At 40.6% G+C, this 27,761-nt stretch overlaps 1 protein-coding gene across 5 annotated transcripts in view; it reads right to left on the reverse strand.

Moving 5' to 3' along the window:
• Positions 1-9,404: 9,404 nt before the first annotated feature.
• LOC121286359 (protein PHTF2-like) overlaps positions 9,405-27,761 on the reverse strand; it is a 125,817-nt gene continuing 107,460 nt past the window's right edge. For all 5 annotated transcript variants that reach the window (XM_041203451.1, XM_041203452.1, XM_041203448.1 and 2 more), the window contains 5 exons: positions 25,583-25,669; positions 18,989-19,144; positions 15,705-15,800; positions 11,943-12,068; positions 9,405-10,254 (listed from right to left, as the gene is read on the reverse strand). In XM_041203451.1, the coding sequence (XP_041059385.1) occupies positions 10,234-10,254; positions 11,943-12,068; positions 15,705-15,800; positions 18,989-19,144; positions 25,583-25,669 (486 nt within the window). In that variant the 3' untranslated portion in view covers positions 9,405-10,233. The remainder of the gene's footprint in view (positions 10,255-11,942; positions 12,069-15,704; positions 15,801-18,988; positions 19,145-25,582; positions 25,670-27,761) is intronic.

Here is a 27,761-nt window from a genome sequence, read left to right on the forward strand (position 1 = left end):
TCATACGACAATCCTGCCTTCCCAGGAATCAGTGTAGTGAACCTTCGCTGCACTCCCTCAATGGCAAGTATATACTTTCTTAGGTAAGGAGACCAAAACTGCACACAGTGCTCCAGGTGTGGTCTCACCAAGGTACTGCACAGGTGCTGTAAGACATCTTTGCTCCTGTACTTAAGTCCTTGTGCATTGAAGGCCAACATACCATTTGCTTTCTTAACTGCTTGCTGCACCTGCATGCTTGCTTTCAGTGATTGGTGTACAAGGACACCCAGGCCCCTTTGTACATCAACATTTCCCAATCTATCACCATTTAAATAATACTGTGCCATTTAGTTTTTCCTACCAAAGTGGATAACTTCACACTTATCCACGTTATTTTGCATCTGCCAAGTATTTGTCCACTCACTCAACATGTCTAAATTGCCTTGAAACCTCTTAACACCCTCCTCATTGCTCACATTCTCACCAAGTTTCATGTCGTCAGGAAACTTGGAAATATTACATTTGGTTCCCTCATCCAAATCATTAATATATATTGTGAATAGCTGGGGCCCAAGCACTGATGCCTGCAGTACCCCACTAGTCACCGCCTGCCACTCTGAAAAAGACCAATTTATTCCTACTTTGTTTCCTGTCTGCTAACCAATTCTCAATCCATAGCAATATACTACCCCCAATCCCATGTGCTTTAATTTTACACACCGACCTCTTACATGGGACTTTATCAAAAGCTTCCTGAAAATCCAAATACACCACATCCACTGGTTCTTCCTTATCTATTCTGCTAGTTATGTCCTCAAAGAACTCCAGTAGGTTTGTCAAACATGATTTCCCTTTCATAAATCTATGTTGACTTTGTCTAATCCTGTTGATATTTTCTAAGTGTCCTGTTATCACACTCTTTATAATAGACTCTAGTATTTTGCCTACTACTTATGTTAGGCTAACTGGTCTGTAATTTGCTGTTTTCTCCCTCCCTACCCTTTTAAAAAGTGGGGTTACATTTGCTACCCTCCAATCTGTTGGGGCTGTTCCAGAATCTACAGAATTTTGGAAGATGAGACAAGCAATGCATCCATTATTTCCATGGCCACCTCCTTTAGTAGCCTAGAATGTAGGTTATCAAGCCCTGGGGATTTATCAGCTTTGAGTCCCATTAATTTCTCCAGCACTATTGCACTCCAGCACTTTGCTCCCCCAACATCCACAGCGGAGGTGGAGGCAGACTACTGACTGGTGCATTCGGTCTGTGATGACCTTGGCGGGTGCCCACCAGAGGGCAAAGACCTTGAAGGCCCCAGTGTGCTTTGGAGTCCTGCTATTTGGCAGTGGCACCCTCGTCGGCCTGTGGAGCTTGAGTTGCTGGGGTAATGGGAAGAAGGGATTCAGATGGGCCAGACACTCCCGGACTCAACTTGGAGGATGGCCCCAGGGTGTCGAGCTGCTGGTCCTCTTCCCTATGAGTGCCTGACAGCCCCTGGCTGACTCCTTGAGAAGAGGAAGCTGGAATGAGATCGAGATGCACCGCACCCCTCTCACGTACACACTATTGGAGGTCAACTATGGTCTCAATGATGGAGTTCAGCCTGCACAGCAATGCAGGACCAATGTTCTGGACCAAGTTCTCCATGACGGCCGCCATCCCCTACCAGTGTTGACCTCGGTGTGTTGGCATGCCGATGCTATCACCTCAGACTGAAGGTGGATGGACTCCTCCATCATGCCTTGCAAACTGAGGAGTGCAGCGGGCATACCTTTCTGATGTTCCCGAGCTTGCCTTTGCAGCTTCAGCAACTGAGTCCAAGGTTCGTCATCTGACAGACTCAGCAGATTTTTGGTCTCCAGCAGTCCTCTGAGCGCCGGAGACCTGGGAAATCCCTGTCGCCACCTGCTGTGGATCAGACATTGCAATGTGCTCACCAGATTGTGATCCCAAGGCTACTCTAAAGCTAGGTCCCACCAAGGTGTGTGGCTCTGCGCTGATGGAGGGTGCGAATGAGCACTGTGACGAGTCTTCAATGAAGGTGCCTTCAGATTCCTCTTCAGAGGTTTCTTTGGGGGTTGATTGGGGGCCCTGAGCCATGGACTCCGTTGGCTGTCTCCCAGATGTGCCTGCAAAAGCAAGGAGAGATAATTAGTACATGGCAGGGGACTACAGAACAGGGGAAGTGACTCACAGCATGGTTGTCTGATGGATGTTACACTGCTGGATCCTCACTTGGTAGATGTCAGGCAGATATAATAATTCTCAATGTTATTGGAATTTATTGTAAAATGGAGTAATAGTGAGATGTGTCTATGTGTGTGTGTGTGTTTGTGTGTGTGACTTAATTGGATTAAAGGCAGCTGCTCTGAAGGCTTTGATGTAGACATGAGGGGAGTTTAGAATGTAAGGTAAATGATATTTGCATTTTTAAATAAACCAGACTAGATTTTCAAAGGAGGGGTGAAATGTGTCACCCAGCCAGGTGAATTCAGAAACAGTGTGGTTATTTTTCCTGAAGGCTACTGGTAAAACTTAGTGCCATGAGAGATTTTTATTTTCAGAAAGATAAAATCCAAAGGCATAGTGAAACAATGGCTTTGTGCATTCAAAGGAGAAAATGTGTGTAAAGGTGCGAAGGCTGTATATAAAAGTAGACATTTTAAAATCTTACAAGTGTGAAAACCCATCAACATCTATGCCTCAAGCTATCTTCAAAGGGCTGAAGTTAACGAAACTCATTTTGAGTTTGACTTGTTCAGGGTATCACGTTTCTTTGCCTGGGGCTTTTAAAGTCTATGTGTCTTACTGTTGCCTTAACGAAAGTGTAACGGGGTTAGGTTGATTAGAGGATTTAGAAATTATCATAGTGGTGATTTGTAGATCTATGTATGTATTTAAAAATAATTTCTTTATTAATAAATGTTTAATCTAGTTTTGTAAAACCTAAAAGTCTTGGTGATCTTATTACTACTGAATTCAGGGCACACAGCTCAAAATTTATACAAACTGCAAAACAAGTTGTGGCAGTTGTTGCAAGTTTTCCTTTGGGATTTGAACAACTCAGCATTTACCATCGGCTGTGCCATAACAGTAGAGCTAGTGTCGACCTCACTGTTAGCACAGGAACAGTTTAGGTCTTCATTGGCCAGCTGGATGACTCTATTTTCAAAGTCCGTGAGGACCTTGATTTCAGGTATTCCTCCACCAGTCTGCAACCTATCCCATTTGTTGTGTGCCTGCTTGTCCTGCATGAATACAGACGGGGAGAGTGCAGTCGAGATGCCTGGCAGGCCAGATGTTAAGTATGCCTGGCACGTGTGGATGGTGAGTGGTCCTATGGACTGGATGAGCACAATGAAGGTGTGTGTGAGAGAGTGAATAATAATGTCACTTGAACTGGCAGTGACTGAGATCCCTGTTCATGTGTGGTGGGTTTGTGATTGTCTGAGTTGGAAGTGATGAGAAGAGTGATTTAATCTGGTGGAACGGAGGAGATCATTCATCCTCTTGAGGCACTGGGTGGCTGTCCTCTTTTGCAGGGCATTGGCACTGACCATCACTGCCACCGCCTCCCAAACTGGATCGGTGATGTTGCTGCCCATCCTGTGGCCAGGGTGGGGGTAAAGGACATCACGGCATCCAAAAGGTGCTCGAGGGCTGTGTCACTAAACCAGTCTTCTTGCCTTTCAGGGCCATATCTTTCTGTGCAGCAGTCCTGGGCTGGAGGCACTGAGAGGTGTTTGCGTGGCTACATTTTAAATATAGCATCCGGCGTGATGAAGCAGCGAGGTGACGGTATGGTGGGAAAATGAGAGCTCACCCGCCATCGAAATGGTGTGTTTCCCGGGAATACATGATTAATGAAGCAGGATTGGGGTGATACAGTGCGAAAAGCAGCCATTGCAGCCAGCGGGAAATGCATTCTTTTTCCCACCAGCTACTGCACTTAGTGCAAATTTGGGACAATTCCGCCCATAGTCTCCTCAGATTTAATTTAGGTGAAACAGCGCTGCACTCCATACAAAGCCAATATACCTTTTCTGAGGTGCGGTGCCTCAAACTGACTGCAGTGCTGCACTTGGGATCTGACTAATGCTCTGTACTGAAGCAAAATTTCCTTACATTTGGATTCCAACCCCCTCAAGACAATGGTCAGAGCTCATTATAAAATGTGATATTGCAACAGAAAGCTTACAGCCACACGTGCAGTCAGGAACAGCTTATTCCAAAAAATATTTTCAAATAGTGGTGGAAGCCACTGTAAATTTCTGCAGCGTGGAAACTTTTGTAATAAATGCTCTCTTGTTGGAGATAGTCATTGCCTGGCACTTGTGTGGCGCAAATGTTACTTGCCACTTGTCAGCCCAAGCCTGGATATTGTCCAGGTCTTGCTACATTTGGATGTGGGCTGCTTCAGTATCTGAGGAGTCGTGAATGGTGATGAACACTGTGTAATCATCAGCGAACATCCCCACTTCTGACCTTATCATGGAAGGAAGGTCATTGATGAAGCAACTTAAGATGGTTGGGCTGAGGACACTACCCTGAGAAACTCCTGCAGTGATGTTCTAGAACTGATGATTGACCTCCAGCAATCACAACCATCTTCCTTTGTGCTGGTTAGATTCCAACCAGTGGAGAGTTTTCCCTGATTCCCATTGACTCCAGTTTTGCTAGAACTCCTCCATGTCACACTTAGTCAAATGCTGCCTTAATATGAAACGCAGTCACGCTCACCTCACCTCTGGAGTTCAGCTCTTTTGTCCATGTTTGAATCAAGGCTGTAAAGTGGTCCAAAGTCATGATCCTGGTGGAACCCAAACTGAGAGTCAATGAGCAGGCTATTTCTAAGCAAGTGCCGCTCTAAAGCACAGTCGATGCTTTACTGATGATTGAGATTAGACTGATGGGGTGGTAATTAGTTGGGTTGGATTTGTCCTGCTTTTTGTGTACAGGACATACCTGGGCATTTTTCCACAATGTTGGGTAGATGCCAGTGTTGTAGCTGTACTGAAACAGCTTGGCTAGGGTGTGTGGCAAGTTCTGGAGCACCAGGCTTCAGTACTATTGCTGGAATATTGTCAGGGCCCATAGCCTTTGCAGTATCCAGTGCCTTCAGCTACTTCTTGATATCATGTGAATCAATTGAATTGGCTGAAGACTGGCATCTGTGATGCTGGTGACCTCAGGAGAAGACCGAGATGGATAATCCACTTGGCACTTCTGGCTTGATTGTTGCAAATCCTTCAGCCTTTTCTTTGGCACTGATGTGCTGGGCTCCCCCATCAGTGAGGATGAGGATATTTTAGAGCTTTCTCCTCTACAACCATTCATGACTGGATGTGGCAGGACTTGCAGAGCTTATATCTGATCTGTTGGCTGAGGGATCGCTCAGCTCTGTCTATTGCATGCTGCTTATGTTGTTTGGCACACAAATAGCCTTGAGTTGTAGCTTCACCAGGTTGACACCTCATTTCTAGGTATAACTGGTTCTGCTCTTGGCATGCTCACCTGCACTCTTCAGTGAAACAGGCTTGATCCCCTGCCTTGGTGGTAATGATAGGGTGGGGGATATACTTGGTCACGAGGTTACAGCTTTTGGTTGAGTACAATTCTACTGCTGCTGATGTCCTACAGCACCTCATGGATGCTCAGTCTTGAGTTGCTAGGTCTGTTCGAAATCTATCACACTTAGCATGGTGGTAGTGCCAGACAACACGATGGAGGGTATACTCAATGTGAAGATAGGAATTTGGCTCCACAAGGACTGTGCGGTGGTTACTCCTACCAATACCGTCATGGACAGATGCATCTGCAGCAGGCAGATTGATGAGGATGAGGTCAATTATGTTTTCCCTCTTGTTGGTTTCTTCACCACCTGCCATGGACCCAGTCCAGCAGTTATGTCTTTTAGGACTTGGCCAGTTTGGTCAGTAATGGTGCAGACACCAGCAATTACTGGTAGTAGAGCTAAACATCAGTGATCCACAGGTACTACAGCACTCAATCATATTGACTTAATTTCAGCAATTAGTGAAATATGATTATCTTCATAATGCTAAGTTGCAATATTCTTACCTTGCTGGTTTTCATGTATTTTCTCTTTATTAGGACTTTTACTCTATGCTATGATCAGGTGAGGAGAGGTGGAATGGCTCCCCCATTTTCCTACTCCTTGTTTGAGTACAACAGATTTTCTTAAAAGGACATGCTTGCTAATTCATTGAGTGCTCAACTGTTTACATGCTGTGACTATAAAATATATAGATGTTTCCTTGATTTTTTAAAAGAGGGTAGTATTGTACTTAAGAAAAATAGTTTAAAAAGCTCCAGTTTTCTCACACACACACATATTACAGGGTGGGAAGATGGATTAGGCAATTTGAATTCCAGTAAAGTTAAAGGATATAAGGCTGTTGAAGGTTGGTGACTTGGCTGGCTTTTGGATGAACTTGGTCCTTCTGGGTTTGGCATTGAGATGTTTTAAAGATGTAGGTGGATGATTTATCTGTTGGCTTGTGTTTTTTAAAAAGGTCTCTGCCTGCGGCACATGGTTAGGCAAAATCAGCACACAAGGTTCAAAGCGTGAATGTTGGATGGAAAGAGCATAAGAAATAGGAGCAGAAGTAGACCACATGGTCCATTGAGCCTGATCTTCCATTCAATCTGATCATCGTTGATCTTGGCCTTCACCTCCATTTTCCTCCCCACTCCCCATATCCCTTAATTCCCTGAGAAACCAAGAGAGAGAGAGAGATAAAGCTGGAACCCATTTGCTTCTTCAGCATCTCATTTGCTTGTGCACTGGTCTGCAGAGGAACCAGGTGCTTAAACACCCAAACGGTTAGCTTGCTTGTCACATGACCTTCTCTCCAACTGCCCAATGACCCAAATATGATCATGGTTAGTAGATTTCAGTTGTTTGGTTTATGTGATTAGATTATATCCTGGCACATTATCCAAGTAATTATGTCTAATAGCATGTCTTCATTCAGTTGTGTATCCAGGTGATTGTCTGGATGCTTTGCTAATGGGGGAGATGCTCCCCCACCCCCACCCCCACCCCACCACATACTCTTCAGGGCAATTGTTCCTGGTGAGGCTTTGCAGACAGCTTGTATCCATTGCAACGACTTTGGAAAGTAGAAGGTACAATAATGCAAATGTTAAACCATCTTTGACTGTGATTTCAAGTCATTGGTTATGTGGCTTTAGATGTTTTAAACTCAATGAGTGGTTTCCAGCCAGTAAATTCATTGTCATTTTTAAAAATAAAGCATTACTGCTTTACATTGTTATGAACTCATCAGTGGACCTCATGGCCAAAGGTTCCTCAGAGGTGGTGATTCTTTCTAAGGGTGCACTGCCACAGGGTTCATGTTTACCAAGCACCTGCACAGAGGGGGAGATGGTGCAGTGATGATATCACTGGAATGGTAATGCAGGGGCCCAGGCTAATACTCAGAAAGCATGGTTTCATGACAGCTGGTGAAATTTAAATTCAATTAATAAATCTGGAATTGAAACATAGTTTCAGTAATGGTGGCTATGAAACTATTATCGATTGTTGTTAAAAACCCATCTGGTTCATTACTGTCCTTCCTTTAGAGAAGGAAATCTGCCATCCTTACCCAATCTGGCCTACATGTGACTCCAGGTCAACAGCAATGTGGTTGACTCTTAACTGCCCTCTCAAATGACCTCACAAGCCACTCATTTCAAGGGCAATTAGGATGCATAATGCTGGCCTTGGCAGTGATGCCCACATCCCACGAAAGTATTTCAAAAACAATGCATGCACTTCAGTTAAGAACTTAGTTGGGTTTTCGCCTGGTTCATATTTCACACACAAGCATGAGCAGACAATGTTGGCAGGAACAGCAATGGAGGATCTATGTCAGAGACTGCAGGCCTCTCCAAGCTCTGCTGAGCTGGACAAATGCTGAACTTTGGAGACTATCAATGAAACTGATAATCATTGACAGGAGGAGTGGCATAAAATCTGCAAAATACTGGCAGATCTTCCATGCACGTTGTCACAATTAGAAAGAAAATGGAGGAGTCTTAACTGAGGCACGAATGGATTAATGTTGCGAGGCATGTGAGGGTGACTTCTTCCATGGATAGATTTGCCACCTCTATGGAACATTAAACATGGCAAACAAATGCCTGCATGCAGGCCTTGGCCATAGCTATGCAGACTCTGAATACCATCACGTCTAACGATTAAGAAGGATGACAACATCATTGCCATGACCCTACAACACATCACATCTGCTCAGAGTTGCCCTCCTGCAGAGAGGTAGAACTGAAGTGTGGCTGGCCCACTCAAGGGATGAAGGTGAAAGTCTCCTGAAAAAAGTGAAAGTGAAACTCCTCCTGATGATGTAGCCGATTTGGAAGGTACTGTCAAAGGAGCCTTGGTGAGTTGCTGCAGCGCATCTTATACACTGTGGAGGGAGTGAATGTTTAAGGCTTTGGGTGTCAATCAAGCTGACAGTTTTGTCCTGGATGGTGCAGAACTTCTTGGGTGTTGTTGGGAGTTACACTCATCCAGACAAGTGGAGAATATTCCATTACAGTTCTGGCTCAGGCCTTGTACATGGTGGGCAGGGTTTGGGGAGTCAGATGAGTTACTTGCTGCAGGGTTCCCAGCTTCTGACCTGCTTTTGTAGCCACAGTATTTATGCGGCTAGTCCAGTTAAATTTCTGATCAATCATGACACCGCCAGGGGGATTAAGCGATGGTAGTTACCTGGCACTTGGGTGGTGCAGATGTAGGATGATAAAGGCACATTTCATACAAAGGAGAAGTGATGGATGTAAATCAGTGTTTGAGAACTGTGTGAATACTGCTTCTTGTACTGCCTATATAAATAGTCATTTCTGCATGTTCATTTTATAGTTACATTGACATTTTTTTCTAATCTTCCCCTCTGTTGTCTCAGCACTGCACCTACCCAACTCTAATAAAGATGGTGCACAAGCAACCCACTGCATATAGTGTGCAAGTGACCCAGGGTTAATTGTATCTGTCCCCAAAAGGCATGCATGGTCTCCACTCCATATAACAGCACAGTCAAGACCAATGGAAGTGGGGCTGTGAATCATGCTGTGGTATTTGTGTTTATTTTATGAGTTGCACAATGCTTAGGTCAGTAAATCTCAATTTTTTCACAAAATTTATCTTTATGAGTATAAGTTACACAAAAAGTCAGTTTTGAATGAAGAAGTATGGGTTTTTGTGTTCAGATTCAATAGATGCATTGAGCTGCATCAAATGTAAAATATTGCTAATATTCAATTTGAATTATTAACCAGTTCCTATTTAAACCTATTGCCATAAGAGTAGAATGAAAAAAAGAAAAATAATATCCAAATAAATAGGAAATAATAAGTTTCAGACAAAATTCAGGAGAACTTTGCACCTTAGTCATATATTTATTCCTTCAAAAGCAATGCCAGTTATACTCCAGTTGGTAAGAAACTCTGATGCCAATTGTACGCAGCAACCATTATCAGAGTGGAATTGTTTACCAGGCAAAATGTTCACTGTGAAATTGCTGTAATTACGTTGTCTACCTAGTATAACTTGGGTCATTTCCATACAGCACTGAAAACAAAGTTTTAATGTTTTCAAAGGCATACAATGAAAGAAGTACCGCGTTTAGCTTTAGGTAACAGGTCAATTACGTACTTAAAGCTGTAATAATAGTCTTATTACATCCATCAAAATGCACTTCAGTCATTAATAAACATAACAGCATCTAAATTAAAAAAACAAAAAGGTATGTAGTGATCTCATAGCTAGGTTTCACTTTCATACTAAAAAAAAATGTCACATTAGAAAGTGCAGATGCAGAGTCAGGAGCTGTGTTGCCAGTCCATTGTTTGAATAAATACATTTCTTACTCGTTTTAAAGTTGTTTCTATCAAAACACCTTTAACAATGGCAGGCATAAAGCTTTATTGCTGTAAATAGAATATATCAAAAGGCTTTGTTCTTTATTTTCTTTGACCTGCTACATACATTTCCTTAATAAAAACTGACCACAGAATAATACTTGTAAATCAAAATAGGTTGGTAACTAAAAAAACAAGTGCAAAAAAGTGAAACACGTAACAGATAAAATAAAATATAAATTGCACAAATGTTGTAGATGTAAGCACTTCGATATGTCAGCTGTAGAGGCAGATTCCTGCATTAAGAAATTGTCCTAAGTGGATATGATTCCCAATCCAGCATATTAGGATTTTATCTTCCAGAGCTAGAATTTAAAAGAAAAAATAAAGAATAAGTTTGTTTTTAAATTTGCTTTGTATCATAGCTACCTTCTTATGTGGCCCAATTATCACTCTCTGTTCTTTATGATAATATCTCCTCCCTAATGTGTTATTTTGTTAAATTTGTAACAATACCACTAATATTAAGCAACATCTTATCACCCATTTATACTATTTAATTTCTGCTTCTATGTAGTTCTTTGAGTGAGTTTGAATTCCTTCCTGCAATGTAATAGATAAAATTATTAGCAGCATCTCCAAAGCAGTGAATAAACCCACCTCACAAGCTGAAATTCTGTGCCCCCACATTCATATATTTAATTGAATTAATACAATGGAAATTCATCTGTTGGTGGTGCTTGACATTGGAGACATTGTGCGTGATATAAGTTACTGCAATATCTTGTAACACAGACTGTGCATGCTGCAGATGTTTACTGTGAATGTAGTTTCTTTTCTTCAATAATCATTTTATAATGCATTTGTAAATTCTCACTCATCAACTTTTGGCTATTTCATAGATAATTCATTAGTAGAAAGTATACAATTACTTATTCCAATCCTAGTAAACAGTAAAACAACAAATCTCTGATATCAAAAGTAACTGAAATGCATTTGGATTTTAATTAGTCTTGAATAAAATACTTCTTTAGTATTGCTTTTGCTCAAATGAAACACCCCATCTCTCACACCATCTATTAATACACTATATATTGTCCAGTAATTGAACTGATTCAAACTACAGGGAAATATCACTAACTGCAATGGCTCAGAACCTAGCGGATTGGAACCCAAATGAGGCTTCCTTACATACGTGCTATTTAAATAGAAGTTGGCAGTCATTGAAACTGAGTTAGCGGTTTTTAGCTCAAATGAAAGATTATCTAGACCTCATGGCAACTCAACACTTTACGGATGAGATTAATCTCTACAATTATAGGCAGTCTTCAAATTAACGCAATGTCAATTTTGAAGGAATTAAAAAAAACTGTCTCTCATTATTTAGACAGAAATCAAATCCTGAAGAGAACATGAACTATTTAATTCAACAAAAAATTGTAAATGATTAGTGGCATTACAGAAACTCATTTGATAAACTATCCTACATTCCAAAAGCAATGGCAAGAAATAGAATTTTTGTCTCACCCTGACCACACAAAGGCTTTCCAGTTAATTGAATAATTTCTTAGCATAACACACCATTGTCTGACCTAGAGGTGGACAACGAACCAGCCCTGGGAATCCGTCAATGAAGATCAATCACTACTGTGTGACAATAACTATATATTTCATGCCATGGCCCTTAATTTATTGAACTTTTCCTGTCGTAACTTCTTCAGAGGAAATTGCCATACTGCTGACAAAGTAACAGTGGTGCAGTAGCAGAACATCAGGGCTCAAAGTTGATATACATATATTATTCTGCACTCATTATAATTCTATATTCATTATATTTCAACAAACTATACCACATCAAATTTAAAATGTTTAAATTATAGGCGGATTACAAAATACATATTGTCAATATTACATGATTCTTTTCTGAATAATTCACAATTAAACCTAGAGCTTATACTGATTTATATCACTAAAAATTATGACTAACTGAAATTATATTCATCAAAGACAAGATGATTGCACTGCTCCTCTGTCTTGATTTGAGGAAACTGACCTTTAGATTAAAACCCAGCAGATCACTAATAACGCCAGACACAGCTGAAAGGATCACAACCTGGGTGATGTTGTACAGCAGCGGATTCATTGTCAATCCATATAATCTAAAAGGGGTGTCCAATTCCTAAAGATAAAATGCATTTTCAGCATTACAAAAAATAGTTTTGAAACACACTAATAATTTCATAAAATATTTAAAGCATTGGCTGAGTAATTCATTAAGAAACCTCACTAAACACTGACTATCACTGTAGACATTGTCTGTCTATTATATATATATATATATATATATTATAAATCTTTCTTTTATATGCACTTCCTGACTACAAATATTTGTAAATTGTTTTGGCTACACTTTCCTGCCAACTTTTTAATTTATCAATTTAATATTTATGATGGAAACTGCAGACATAAAGCTGTAATGCTGTAATTACACCATCCTGTTGTTGGTGGTGCTACAACACCTCAATATCTCTAAGTATTTCAGCTTGTATTGCAGAAAAACGTCTAATCTTCAATGAGCTCTACTTCTCTGCTTACCAAATGACAATGTTCAGCTGTTTAACTACAAATTACAATGTAAAGTCAAAGTACTATATAAAAATAAAAACAGCCTTTAAAATAAGGCCAGAATTACATCAGCATGCTGAAGTCCAATTATCCCATGACTTCTAATCCCACTTGCAACTGAAGATTACACTTGGTCTAAACCATAGTGTGCAACACCACAGGAGATTGATTAGCATGTATAAAATTAATAAATCAAAAGCAAATCTCAAACACCAGGGCTGAAACTTATCATTTATCCAGTGCATAAATTAACTGCAACTTTTTTATGGTGGTGTTTTTGCACGGTCTTCATGATTTCTGTGCGTTAGCATAATTTTGGTTAACTTGTGGATTTCTGGGAAAACGTTTTGTCTCTAGTGCATGGTAGGAGCTCCAGCATGAGGAAGTGATTTTAGGGAAACAGGGTCCTGTAAAATTTTACACGGTGCCACTGGGTTTTGGAGCCTTCCAGACCAGAGAGAAGGTATGGAGGCAGACTCTTAGCATTACCAGCAGCAGCAAAACTCATGAAAGCCAACTTAAGTTCTGTTGAAGGGTCATGAGGACTCAAAACGTCAATTGTGCTCTTCTCCACCGATGCTGCCAGACCTGCTGAGTTTTTCCAGGTATTTCTGTTTTTGTTTAAGATCACTTATGGTCTCTCAAAGCATTGAAAACAAATCTGAATTTGGTCCATTTTGATTTGATTTGAACTTTAAATATGGCTCAAAACTCATTCTTAATAGTCAAGGTGAAAATAAAAATCAATAATAGTATCATCATAATAATATATATAAGTAGTCAAGTTTAATTTAGTTTCTGTTTTCTTCATTTAAAACAATTAATTCATAGAATGTGGATATTGCTAGCAAGACCTCCATTTATTGCTCCCCTGTGTCTCCTGCCAATCAAGATGGCCACCGATATCCATCAGTGCATGTGCAGTGGTCCACACAGGTGCAGAAAACCAATGACATCACTTTGCTGTACCCACCCTGCCAAAGCTACCACATTTTGTGCTAAAATGTGAACGCTTGGATAATGTGAATCAAGCAACGTTTTCTTTTATATTCATTCATGGGATGTGGGCTTCGCAGGCTGGGCCGGTATTTATTACCCATCCCTAGTTTCCCTTGAGATGGTGGTGGTGAGCTGCCTTCTTGAGCTGCTGCAGTCCACGTGGTGCAGGTACACCCACAGGGCTCTTAGAAAGGGAGTTCCAGGGTTTTGACTCAGCGACAGTGAAGGAACGGTGATAGATTTCCAAGTCAGGATGGTGAGTGACTTGGAGGGGAACTTCCAGGTGGTGGTGTCCCCATCTAACTGCTGCCCTTATCCTTCTAGATGGTAGTGGTCGTGGGTTTGGAAGGTGCTGTCAAAAGAGCCTCGGTGAATTCCTGCAGTGCATCTTGTAGATGGTACATACTACTGCTACTGTGTGCTGGTGGTGAAGGGTGTGACTGTTTGTGCATGTGGTGCTAATCAAGTGGGCTGCTTTGTCTTGGGCAGTGTCAAGCTCCTTGAGTGGTGTGGGAGCTGCACTCATCCAGGCAAGTGGGGAGTATTCCATCACACTCCTGACTTGTGCCTTGTAGATGGTGGACAGGCTTTGGTGACTCAGGAGGTGAGTTATTCGTTGTACAATTCCTAGCCTCTAAGCTGCTTTTGTAGCCACTGTATTTATATGGCTAGTCCAGTTCAGCCTCTGGTCAATGGTAACCCCAAGGATATTGATAGTGGGGGATTCAATTATGGTAATGCCATTGAACATCAAGGGATGAAGGTTGGATTCTGTCTTGTTGGAGATGGTCACTGCCTGACACTTGTGTGGCGCGAATGTTACTTGCCACTTGTCAGCCCAAGCCTGGATATTGTCCAGATCTTGCTGTATTTGGACATGGACTGCTTCAGTACCTGAGGAGTCGCAAATGGTGCTGAACATTGTGTAATCATCAGCGAACATCCCCACTTCTGACCTTTTGATGGAAGGAAGGACATTGAAGAAGCAGCTGAAGATGGTTGGGACACTACTCTGAGGAACTCCTACAGTGATGTCCTGGAGCCGAGATGACTGACTTCCAACAACCACAACCATCTTCCTTTGTGCTAGGTATGACTCCAACCAGCAGAGAGTTTTCCCCTGATTCCCATTGACTCCAGTTTTGTTAGGGCTCCTTGATGCCACACTTGGTCAAATGCAGCCTTGAGGTCAAGGGCAGTCACTCTCACCTCACCTTGGGAGTTCAGTTCTTTTGTCCATGTTTGAACCAAGGCTATAATGAGGTCAGGAGCTGAGTGGCCTAGCGGAACCCACACTGGGCGTCAGTGAGCACGTTATTGCTAAGCAAGTGCCGCTTGTTAGCACTGTTGATGACCCCTTACATTATAAGAAAATTATTCCTGATGATGGAGAGTAGACTAATGGGGCAGCAATTGGCCAGGTTGGATTTGTCCTGCTTTTTGTGTACAGGGCATAACTGGGCAAATATCCACATATCTGGGTAAATGCCAGTGTTGTAGCTTGGCTAGGGATGAGGCAAATTCTGGAGCACAAGTCTTCAGTACTATTGCCAGACTGTAAATTGGAGCCAACAGTGTGAATTGCTGATAGCTTGAATTGAGTGATTTTGAGTTAAGATGCAGTGAGAGAGGCAGGTTTCTGGGGCCCTGAGGAAGTGGAATAGCCGGAGCACCTGTCACGCAAAGTGAGGGAGGGAGGCGGTTTCAAGGGCAGGTCCTTGGTTGGACTCGGACCTCGGGCAATGAGTTTGGGCTAAATGGAAGGCGAACTTTACAAAAAAAATGACAATGCACATTGCTGAAGTAAACAAGGCATGCAAGAAATTGTTGGTTCATTAAAATCAGTCTTGATCATATACACTATACAGGCGCTGACTGTTGCCTACTCTGTCATTCACAATGACATAATGGAGTTAAACACTAGAACTGCGCATGCATGGCATTCACAACAAACACAGTGTTATTGCTTATCCTTAATTGTCCAGAGTGGGTGATGGTGAGCCTTCTACTTGAGCCACCTCAGTCTGTGTGGTGAAGGTCCTCCCAAAATGTTGTTGGTTAGGGAGTTTCAGGATATATCACATCTATCCAACATTTCACATAGTAAATTACCCATATTTAGTTCACAATGTAAAAATAAAACTAGCATGCTTCAGAGTCAAGCAGGCCTTGTAATCTTATTTCTGTCTACCTTCAGCAACTTGGTTGCAAGCTTCAAAACATTGTTCACTAAATTCAGTTCTTCTTTTTTGTTAGGTTTCTTTTCCATCTTCAAGTATAAATTAATCTAGTAAAAGAGCAGAGACATGCACTGGTAGTAAATGGTCATCTTAACTTTAAAGGAAGTTTGTTTCCCATGTTGTTTGTCAATGTATAGTATTAAAACAGAAGACTGAAGTATATATTTCAAAATGATTTGCTTAGGGGAAACCAGTACAAGGTATTACTGTGTTTTTACTACTGGCAACACCAAAGGAAATTTAGATTAGCATCTTTAATCCAAAGTCTTTAATTAATGCCAACACCCATCACACTGGAAACTATTTTGTCAGACAACCTGAAATAGTACCCACCACAAGCAAAAACTTTATCACAAGGCTAGCTAATCAATTAACTAGTCAATTAATTCTAATCTGATTATTACTAATAGTGAATCAAATTTAGTTTTTGTTTTAACTCAAAATCAAAAAGTCAAAGGTGCCTAGAAGTACGTAATGAAAAAGCACCCAATATCAAAAACTGCAGCAAACATTAGAGACACTCAAATGTAATGGGATAGTACAGTGAGACAAAGTTCAAAGGGCTAAATGAATAAGAATACTATAAAGAAAAATTCCAAAGGGAGGACCCACCATCCATGGTTTAGTAAAGAAGTTGAAGAAAGCATCAAACTTAAGGAAAAGGCATAAAACTGCGCAAAGCTGAGTGGCAGGTCAGACGATTGCACAGAATATTAAGAACGGCAGGGAATGACTAAAAGGTTAATCAGGAGAAAGAAATTAAGCATATGAGAGGAAGCTAGCTAGAAATGCAAAAACAGTTAGCAAACGTTTCTACAGGTATTTAAAAAAGGAAAAGAGTAAGTAAAGTGAGTGTTGGTCCTCTAGAGGGTGAGAATGAGGAGTTCATAGTAGATTATTAGGAAATGGCGGGTGAAATGAACAAATAATTTGCTTCCGTCTTCACTATAGAGGATACAAAAAACATTCCAGTAATAGATGTAAATCAGGTGGTGGAAGGGAGAAGGGAACTTGGTGAAATTACAATAACTAGGGAAGCAGTACTGAGCAAACTGATGGAGCTGCGAGTGAAATTTAACTACCATGCCTTTGTTCCCCTCATCTAAGTCATTGGTGTAAATTGTAAAAGGTTAAGGCCCCAAACACAGAACCCATGCAGGACTCCACTCGTCACATGCTTCTTTTTTCTGATGGCTAGCTAATCGTCTATCCATGCTAATATGGTCACCCCTTACACCATGAGCTTTTATTTTCCGCAATAACCTTTGATGTGGCACCTTATCAAATGCCTTCTGGAAATCCAAGTACAGTGTGTCTACAGGTTCCCCTTTATCCACAGCACATTACCCCCTTCAAAGAACTCTAATACATTGGTTAAACAGCTATAACCCCTTTAAATGATTAATTCTAGCACCTTCCCCACAACAGACAAGTCTCCGGGTCCAAATGGACTTCATCCTCGGGTCTTAAAAGAGATGGTTAATGAGGTAGTAGACGTGTTGGGTGTTAATTTTTCAAAATTTGCTAAATTCTGGAAAGATTCCATCAGACTAGAAAGTAGTAATTATAACCCCTATATTCAAGGAGGAGGGTGGGTGGGTGGGGGAGGAACGGGACGTTGGGGAGAGGCAGAAAACTATAGGCCAGTTAGCTAGATGTCTGTTGTGGAGAAGGTTTTAGAATCAATCATTAAGGGGGGGCTATAGCTGTTTAAACAATGTATTAGAGTTCTGCGAATGAGTAACATGTGCTGTGGATGTACTGTACTTGGATTTCCAGAAGGCATTTTATAAGGTGCCATATCAAAGGTTATTGTGGAAAGTAAAAGCTCATGATGTAGAGGGCAACATATTAGCATGGATAGAAGATTGGCTGGCTAGCAGAAAAAAGAAGCATGTGATGATTAGAGTCCCGCAGGGGTCTGTGCTGGGGCCCCAACCTTTTACAATTTACATCAATAATTTAGAAGAGGGGAATGAAGGCATGGTAGCTAAATTTGCAGACGACATAAACATAGGAAGAAAAATATGTTTTGAAGAAGACTTAAGGAGGTTGCAGAAAAACCTTCTCCACAACAGACATCTAGCTAACTGGCCTATAGATAGATCGAGTGAGTGGAAAAAAAATCTGGCAGATGTGAGTATAATGTGGGAAAATGTGAAGTTGTTCACTTTGGCAGGAAGAATAAAAAAGCGAAGTGTTACTTAAATGGAAAACGATGGCAGGATTCCAAGGTGCAGAGAGATCTAGGTGTTCTAGTGCATGAGTCACAAAAGGTTAGCATGCAGGTACAGCATATAATCAAGCCAGCTAATGGAATGCTATCCTTTATTACAAGAGGAATTGAACTTAAAAGTAAGGATGTTGTGCTTCAGTTATACAGGGCATTGGTGAGACCATATCTTGAATACTGTGTACAGTTTTGTTCACCTTAGATAAGGGAGGATGTGAATGGGTTGGAAGCGGTTCAGATGAGGTTTACTAGATTGACACCTGGAATAAGTGAGGATAGGTTGGACAGGCAGGGCTTGTTTCCACTGGAATTTAGAAGAGAGGGGTGACTTAATTGAAGTATATAAGATCCTGAATGGTCTTGACAAAGTGGACATAGAAACAAGCTCTTGTGGGTGAGTCCAGAACTAGGGGTCACCCTTTTAGGACAGAGATGAGGAGAAATTTTTTCTCTGAGGGTTGAGCGACTTTGGAATGCTCTGCTTCAGAAGGCAGTGGAAGCGGGGGTCATTGATAACTTTTAAGACGGAGGTAGACTGATTCTTTGCCTAACAAGAATCTAAAGTTATTGGCGGTAGATAGAAATCTGGAATTCGAAACACAGATTAACTATGATCTTATTGAATGGCGGAGCAGGCTGGAGGGGCAGAATAGCCTTCTTCTGCTCCTATTTCATATGCTCGTATGTAAAAGACACTTCTTCATCTTTGGCCTTTCTTGTTTTTCATAAACACTTTTACACAATACTTTTTACATCAGCCCAAAAGCTTCTTAATGCTTGTAGGATCGCAAATTCTTTGATTAAATACAGATTGATGGCTCTTTACACTGAAACTGGGAGATCTGTCATTATCCAGCCTTATCAGCATGCCAATAAAACTAGATTACCCAGTATATAACATGTACAAATGTTAAACCAGGAGCAATGTAGCAGACAGGAACAATGAAGAGAGATTGATGTTTTCACATTTTCTAAGCAACAGAAGAACATTTAGTTTGTTACCTGCTCTGTCAGTAAGATCGAGGTATTGCTGTACTTGTTATTTGTCTCAGATCCTAGCATGACAAATCTCAGTAGATACAATGTTAATGAGATACACCAGATCACTAGCTCCCAGTTATAGTGAAAATCAAGGAATGTCTCATGGATATGAAGCAGCTACAAAAAAGAAAAAACAGATTAAATCAAGAGCATTGGTTTTGTTGGACTTAATAACTCAGCAGCAGGTCCATCCAGTGCAAAGTTAGATTTAAAAATTGTTCAGGTGATCCATTGGAACTCCTAGACACTTAATTGAATTTTTTGAATTTCTTTCCTATTTAAAAACGACAGCTGAGAAAGCATGTCTCTGAGAATACATGTACTATGCATATTCTATATTAATCCCTGTTGGTAACAAGAATGTGAGTTGCAGTTTATAGTAAGCTCTGGTCCTATCAGCTACATCTCACTCTTAAGCTATTGGTCTGAGTTCAACTGCAGCCACATTTAGACCTAATGTGCCACCTTTGTATAGAAGATACCACAATAGCCTTCACATGCCCTTCTGCAGTTTACCTTTACTCACAGCTGAACATGTGAGAAAGCAGTGAAGACTTATATGATAAATAGTTCTTTGTTTTTCCCCATTATGGAATGCTCCCCATTAAGAATTAACGTGAATCACATTATGTTAGTCGGTCTACAATGTTGCAGGCATTGCTAGATCTGGTTCTGAATAATGAATCCAAATGTTAGCAAGCACCTTGAGAAGTATGATTGCAATATGATTTCAAAATTTTAAAAATCTAGAAAGGGAAAAAGCCAGTTCAAAAACCCAATCACCAGATTAGATTAGGACAAATTTTACAAAGATGAGAGGTGATCTACATGAATTGAGGTGAAGTAGAAGGAAATGTTGGCAAACAGTATTACGCAGCAACAGAGGCGTACAGATTAAGTATATTCCATTAAAAAAGTAAAACACCAGAAGGTTTAGGATGCAATGTAAAATAAAAATGTTAGAAACCAGCCTATAAGAACTATATAAATAAAAGTGAATAAAAGAAGCAGAGTATTAGAAAACAAAGAAGTAAGTTAAGAACAAGAAAGGCTAAGAGGGAAACCTCTTGCCTGTGTGTGTCTTTTACAGTCACAGCACGAAAACAATTAAATACTTACTGAATTGGCAAGCATATCCTTTTTAAAAAAGCACTTACAGTAAAACAAGGAGTGGAAAAAGAGGGGAGACATTCTACTCCATCTCACCTGATTGTAACACAGTAAAGTAAGTATTAGGCTAAAAGTAGGACGCCGGAGAGGACAGTCAATTTGTTGATGTTGTTGGAAAAAATTACAGAGATTGCACCAGTCTTTGCTAAAGAAGATGTCAAAAAGGAGATGAATCTTGAAATGATTTAGAGCAAGACAAGCAATGTTATGATGTAGTCCATGTTCAAATACAGCAAGACCTGGACAATGTCCAGGCTTGTGCTGACAAGTAGCAAGTACGATTCGCACAAGTGCCAGGTAGTGACTATCTCCAACAAGAGAGAATCTAACCATCGCCCCTTGACATTCAATGTCCCCACTAACAACATCCTGTGGGTTACCATTGACCAGAAACTGAACTGGACTAGCCATATAAATACTGTGGCCACAAGAGCAAGTCAGAGATTAGGAGTCCTGTGGCAAGTAACTCGCCTCCTGACTCCCCAAAGCCTGTCCGCCATCTACAAGGTGCTTCAGGAGTATGATGGAATACCCTCCACTTGCGTGGATGAGTGCAGCTCCAACAGCACTCAAGAAGCTAGCCACCATTCAGGACAAAACAGCCTGCATGATTGGCACCCCATTCACAAATATTCACTCCCTCCACCACTGATGCATAGTGGCAGCAGTGTACCACTTGCAAGATGCACTGCAGGAACTCAGCAAGTCTCTTTAGGCAGCACCTTTCAACCCAGGACCACTACCATCTAGAAGGACAAGAGCAGTTGATACATGATAATACCCCGACCTGGAAGTTCCCCTCCAAGCCACTCAACATTCTGACTTGGAACTATGTCACAGTTCCTCCACTGTCGATAGTTCAAAATCCTGGAACTCCCTTCCTAACAGCACTATGGGCTGCAGTGGTTCGAGAAGGCAGCTCAGCACCACTTTCTCAAGGGCAATTAGGGATGGGAAATAAATGCTGGCCTAGCCAGAGATGCCCACATCCCATGATTAAATAAAAAAAGAAAATGTTGGTGCATTATATGCTAAAGGAAGATAAAGTGCCAGGATCCAATAGGACACATCCTTGAGGAAATTGGTGAGGTCCTAAAAATTATATTGCATGGTTCTATTGAGTACAGGTGTGCACTGGAGGCAAAACTAATTCAGATCATTATAGGCTAGTTACCTTAACATCTGTGGTAGGGAAAATTTTATTGCCTCTAATTAAGGATGAAATGATCACATATCAAGTTAAAGAAGAAGTGGTTAGAATTGTGGAGTTCTTTGTTGAGGTAATGGAGAGGGTTGATGAGGGTAATGCAGCTGATGTTGTGCATATGGACTTCCAAAAAAACATTTGAAAAAGTGTTACATAATAGACTGGTCAGCAAAGTTGAGGCACATGGAATAATAGGGACCATGGATATCATCAATACGAAATTGGCTGAGAATGTGGTGGTAATTGGTTGTTTTACAGACTGGAAGGAGGTATGCAGTTGTGTTCCCCAAGGATCAGTACTAGGACTAGTGGTAGGGAAACGATTGGAGAAAATTCTGAAGGACAGAATCTATCTCCACTTGGAAAGACGAGGTTTGATCAGGGATAGTCAGCATGGCTTTGTCAGAGGGAGGTCATGCCTAACAAATTTGATTGAATTTTTTGAGGAGGTGACCAGGTGTGTAGATGAGGGCAGTGCAGTTGATGTAGTTTATATGGATTTCAGCAAAGCCTTTGACAATGTCCCACATGGGAGACCTATAAAGAAGGCAAATGCACATGGGATACAGGGTAATTTGATAAGGTGGATTCAAAATTGGCTTAGTTGTAGGAGACAGAAGGTAATGACAGAAGGATGCTTTAGTGACTGGAAGCCAGTGTCCAGTGGCATACCACAGGGAACTGTGCTGGGTCCCCTATTATTCATCATTTATACAAACAACATAGATGACTATGTGGGGGGTAGGATTAGTAAGTTTGCGGATGACACAAAGATTGGACGGGTGGTTAACAGTGATGTTGAGTGTCTTGGGCTACAGGAAGATATAGACGGGATGGTCAAATGGGCAGATAAGTGGCAGATGAAATTTAACCCTGAAAAGTATGAGGTGATACACTTTGGAAGGAGCAATTTGATATGGAAGTATTCAATGAACGGCATGACACTAGGAAGTTCTGAGGAACAAAGGGATCTTGGCGTGTGATCTCTGAAGGCGGGGCAGGGGGGTGGGGGAGCATGTTAGTGGGGTGGTGAAAAAGGCATATGGGACACTTGCCATTATCAATCAAGGCACAGATTACAAAAGTAGGGAGGTCATGTTGGAATTGTATAGAACCTTGGTGAGGCCACAGTTGGAGTACTGTGAGCAGTTCTGGTCGCCACATTATAGGAAGGATGTGATTGCACTGGAGGGAATGCAGAGGAGATTCACCAGGATGTTGCCTGGGATGAAACATTTAAATTATGAAGAGAGGTTGGATAGACTTGGGTTGTTTTCGTTGGAGCAGAGAAGACTGAAGGGCAACCTGACCGAGGTGTACAAGATTATGAGAGGCATGGACAGGGTAGATAGGGAGCAGTTGTTCCCCTTAGTTGAAGGGTCAGTCACGAAGGGACACAAGTTCAAGGTGAGGGGCAGGAGGTTTAGGGGGGATGTGAGGAAAAACTTTTTTACCCAGAAGGTGGTGACGGTCCAGAATGCACGGTCTGGGAAGGTGGTGGAGACGGTTTGCCTCAGATCCTTTAAAAAGTATCTGGATGAGCACTTGGCACGTCTTAACATTCAAGTCTATGGGCCAAGTGCTGGTAAATGGGATTAGGTAGGTAAGTCAGGTGTTTCTCACATGTCAGTGCAGACTCGATGGGCCGAAGGGCCTCTTCTGCACTGTGATATTCTGTGATTCTGATTCTGTGATTCTATGATTCTGTGACTGCTGCTTTTCTGGCAACAGATAGATAAGAACACCACCACCTCGAAGTTCCCTTCAAAGTCACTCACCATCCTGACTTGGAAATATATCGCCGTTCCTTCACTGCCTCTGGGTCAAAACCCTGGAACTCCCTTCGTAACAGCACTGTGGGTGTACCTACCCCCACTGGGTAGTTTAAGAAGGCAGTTCATCGCTACCTTCTCAAGGGTAACCAGGGAAGGGCAATAAATGCTGGCTCAATCAGCGAAGCCAACATCCCGTAATGAATAAAAAATATATATATATTAATAACTTATAGTTGGGCGCATTGGGCACAATTTCAAAATTTGCAGTTGACACAAAACTTGAAAAGTATTGTGAACTGTGAGGAGGATAGTGATTAACTTCAAGAGGACCTAGACAGGCTATTGGGATGGAGGCCATGTGGGAATTTAATGCAGAGAAATTTGAATGTGATAGATTTTGGTATAAAGAGCAAGCAATATAAATTAAAGGATATAATTCTAAAAGGATGCAGAAACAGACAGACCTAAGGATGTATATGCACAAATCATTGAAGGTGGCAGGGCAGGTTGAGAAAGTAGTTAAAAAGGCATACAGGAACCTGGGTTTTATAAATTGAGGCATAGAAAACAAAAGCAAGGTAGTTATGATGCAGCTTAAGAAAATGCTGGTACGGCCTTAACTGGAATATTGTGCCCAATTCTGGCACCACATTTTAGGAAGGATGTGAAGGCTTGAAGGTTTCAGAGAGGGTGCAGAAACGATTTATAAGAATGGTTCCAAGGATGAAGGACTTCAGCTATGATGATGGATTTGAAAATCTAGAGTGTGAAGATGGATTTTTTTTATACTTTTGGGAATATGGTGGTGTTCTATAAAGAAGGGTGTGTGTGTGTTTGTGTGTGTATAATTAAACTGGGGGAAGGTTAGTAAAGACAGCTTGCCTGTGGGAGCAGAGAGATGAGAGGGGAAGGTGCGAAATGCACGCATTTATACTGATACGCTATGGTGAAGTTGTATGTATGAGTAAATGGGTTGGGTTTGAAATCTGCACTGTAAGATAATTAGGGACTTGACTTTTCAGCTGTTAAATTTCAAAAGGAGTTTAGAAGTTGTAAGGGACTTTTACAACTTACAAAAGTTTCATAAGTAAACAAGGGAAGGTTATTAAATTTTATTTTACCTGAAAGTGGAGAAATAGGAAAACATGAAAGATATTTAGATTTTGAAAAAATGGAGTCAAAAGAGATGCTTAGAATAATGGAGCTTAAGATCAAAGGGGAAAAGGATACTTAAGGAAAGATGTTTAGTCAGGTTGTGTTGGCTGTGTGAGGGGGATGTCCTGAGACCAGCTCCGTGCTGAGAATAGTTGTTAATGTGGAGCAGCCATCCAGTTTCAATCCTTAGAAGTCTTTGTTTTCAGAAAGTAGGCTATTTCTGAACCTTTTTTTCTGGGATTTCCACAGCATACTGCAAAGGAGTGAAAAGTCATGTGGTATACCTTTTACTAAAGTGAGAGCAGTTTTGCCTTGGGTAATATTACTGGATTTTTATGGTTAAAATCTATAAGGGAGATTTGCCAAGTTGTTTACTTGTGTGTTCTGGCCAAATGGGATTTTTAGAGGAATGTTTCATAAGACTGTTTTAACTGCAATTTTAATCTGGTGTGTTTAAGTTTTTTTTTCTTCTCGTTAATAAATCTTTTAATTTTAAAATCCTAGAAGTGTTACTGGGATTCTATTCTTCTGGGATTACTAGTTCTCTCGTTTTCATAGTACAAAAAAAGAGTTATCATCAGTAAGACAAGTTTCCCTCTGGGATTTGGCTTGCTCAGCAAAGAACATTGGCTGCAGTTGTAACAGGGGTGGTTCTCCTTACAGAAGGGGAGGTTGAGAGGATATTGGATAGAGGTGTTCAAGATCATGAGAGGTCTAGACAGAGTAAATAGAGAGAAACTGACCCCTTTTGAGGAATCTAGAGCCAGAGGACACAGATTTAAGATGATTGGCAAAAGAACCAAAGGCAACTTGTGCTTAGGATCTGGAATGCCCTGCCTGAGAGCGTGGTGGAGGAAGATTCAACTGTGGCTTTCAAAAAGAAATTGGATAAGCACCTGAAGATAAAAAACAATTCGGGGTACAGAGAAAGGTCAGGGGATTGGGATTGCTCTTGCAGTGGACATGCACAGACTCCATGGGCTGAATAGCCTCCTTCTGTGTTGTAACCATTCTATGATCCTACTAAGAATCCCACTTCCCTACACTAAAATTCAGCACAAGTATTTAATAAGCTGGCTGTTCAACTTGCTGAGTATAGTGAGCAATCTTCCTCTGGAAATATGCTTTCCTCTTTAGATAGCTTATAGGAAAAAAAAGGCAGTAATTGGACAATTAAAATGTTTTAGTTAGTGAAATGTTACTGAAAACCCTAAAATAAAAATATTAAGTAGTCAAATACACGCTTACCTGTGCACAGCAAATAAATACTACAGATAGAGTCAACAGGAATGCAGATGAAACAATTACATCTACTGATCGCTGTGGACCTCGTCTCTGTTGGGAGAGATTAATAATTGAATTAGTATTTTAAATATACATGTACAAAAATTATTTTTAAAGTGTTTTTACATGCAAGGAAAAAATGTTTGGATATTTAAAATATGTTCAATAAATAATATGTGCAGAAACCAAAAGACATATTAAAAATATTTATAAATTATTAGCTGAAAAATGGATCAATCATCCTTATTTATTGATACAGCACTTTCTATTAAAGGCTGGTGGGACTTATTTACAAGTTAAAAATAGAAGGAAAGGCCTAGCATGAAGATTCAAGCAGGTGAAAAGTGAAAATGCATATGGCAAGAAGAAAACAGTAACATTAATTAAAACAATTTGTTAAACGGAAGATTAGTAATAAAAATGGATCACAATTCAGAATGAAGAGGTAAACTATTAAGAATGCCAGAAAAAATGCAATGCTTCAAAAACTTGTACAAACTACTAATTGAATCATATTTACACAATATTACATCACATAATAGAATTATAATTAATACAAGCATTACAAATTTTCTCATTTTACAACAGCTACTTGTTGCTTTTATAGCAAGTTTTCCCAAAGTTCCAAACCAAAGAAAACTCATTGCATCACACCTACATCAAGTGTGCCTGTGTATGCCATGACATAGGTACATTGCATGTAGACATTCACCAGGGCTTATCTTGTCCGACAACAAACAATGCTAACTTCCCTTCCATCAGAATTACTCAAATTTTAAACTTTAAACATGTCTTAACCTTCATTCCCTTCACTATTGATGTAGCAGCAACAATAAGTGCCATCCACAAGATACATTGCAGCAATTTGCCAAGCCTCCTTCGACAGCACCTGCCAAGCTGATAACCTCTACCATCTAAAAGGGCAGCAGATGCATGTGAACACCAATATCTGCAAGTTCCCCTCCAAGTCACAGGCCTTCCTGAATTGGAACTGTATGACCATTCCTTCAATGTCAGTAGATCAAAATCCTGGAACTCACTCCTCAACAGTGTGGGTGTATCTAGACCAGATGGGCTACAGCAGTTCAAGAAGATGGCTCACCACCATCATCTCACAGAGTATTAGAGATGGGCAACAAATCCTGATGTTGCCAGTGACTCTCTCATCCCAGGAACGAATTTTAAAGTCATCATTTTGAAAGCTGACACCACGAGACACCTCAATATGGATTTATGAGAAAAAGACTTGCATTTATGTAGCACCTTTCATGACATCCCAAAATGCTTTACAGCCAATTAAATGCTTCTGCAGGTTAGTCACTGTTGACATATTTTAACGTTTTATGTGAATGACATCACCTCTGACATTGTAGCATTCCCTCAGTATTGCACAGGAGTATCAGTTTTTGATTTTTTGTGCTCAAGTACTGGAGCAGGGACTTGAACCCACAACCTGCTGATTCAGAGTTAAGAGTGCTACCAACTGAACCACAGTTGACACATACAGGTCTCAGCTTTATTTGTTTTTCTTCATAACAAATACAGCTTTTAGAAGTTGCTGTACTGCAATGTTAGTGTATGTTAGTGTTCTGTTAAACATATACATTAATTACATTGCAATGGATTGGTTTTATGTTCTTGTTTTCACTTGGTTTTGTGAAATTACTGTTCACAGGATAGTTTACTCTAGCAGTACACAAGAGGTTATTGCAATACAAATTAGTTACGTATGTTGCTGTGTATATAGTTTGCACGAAGCAGCACAATGCATTTTTGCATTTACGACATGCTTTAATTTTATATGTTTTGCTAAAACTTGTACTCCAATGATATTACAACGTTTATAGGTTACTTCTTTCTTTCCTTTAAGTTACTTAAAGTCCCTAGATATTAATTGGCTCATTGTATTGGTGTGCGCATTTTGAATCAAGATATTTCTGCAAGTTTTGGGATAAAATGTATGCACTGTTGTACTGTGATTCAGTCAAGTTATTTAAAAGGCTTTTACGTTAATGTATTCATACTGCGATTTTTGTGTAGTGCACATACACAAACAGACTTTTGCAGCAAAGCATTCGTGCATTTAATACTACATTTTGTAATAAGAACACAATAAATAGGAGCAGGAGTAGATTATGTGGCC

The sequence above is a fragment of the Carcharodon carcharias genome, chromosome 13 (genome assembly GCF_017639515.1).
Source record: "Carcharodon carcharias isolate sCarCar2 chromosome 13, sCarCar2.pri, whole genome shotgun sequence".
In the NCBI taxonomy this organism is placed as follows: domain Eukaryota; kingdom Metazoa; phylum Chordata; class Chondrichthyes; order Lamniformes; family Lamnidae; genus Carcharodon; species Carcharodon carcharias.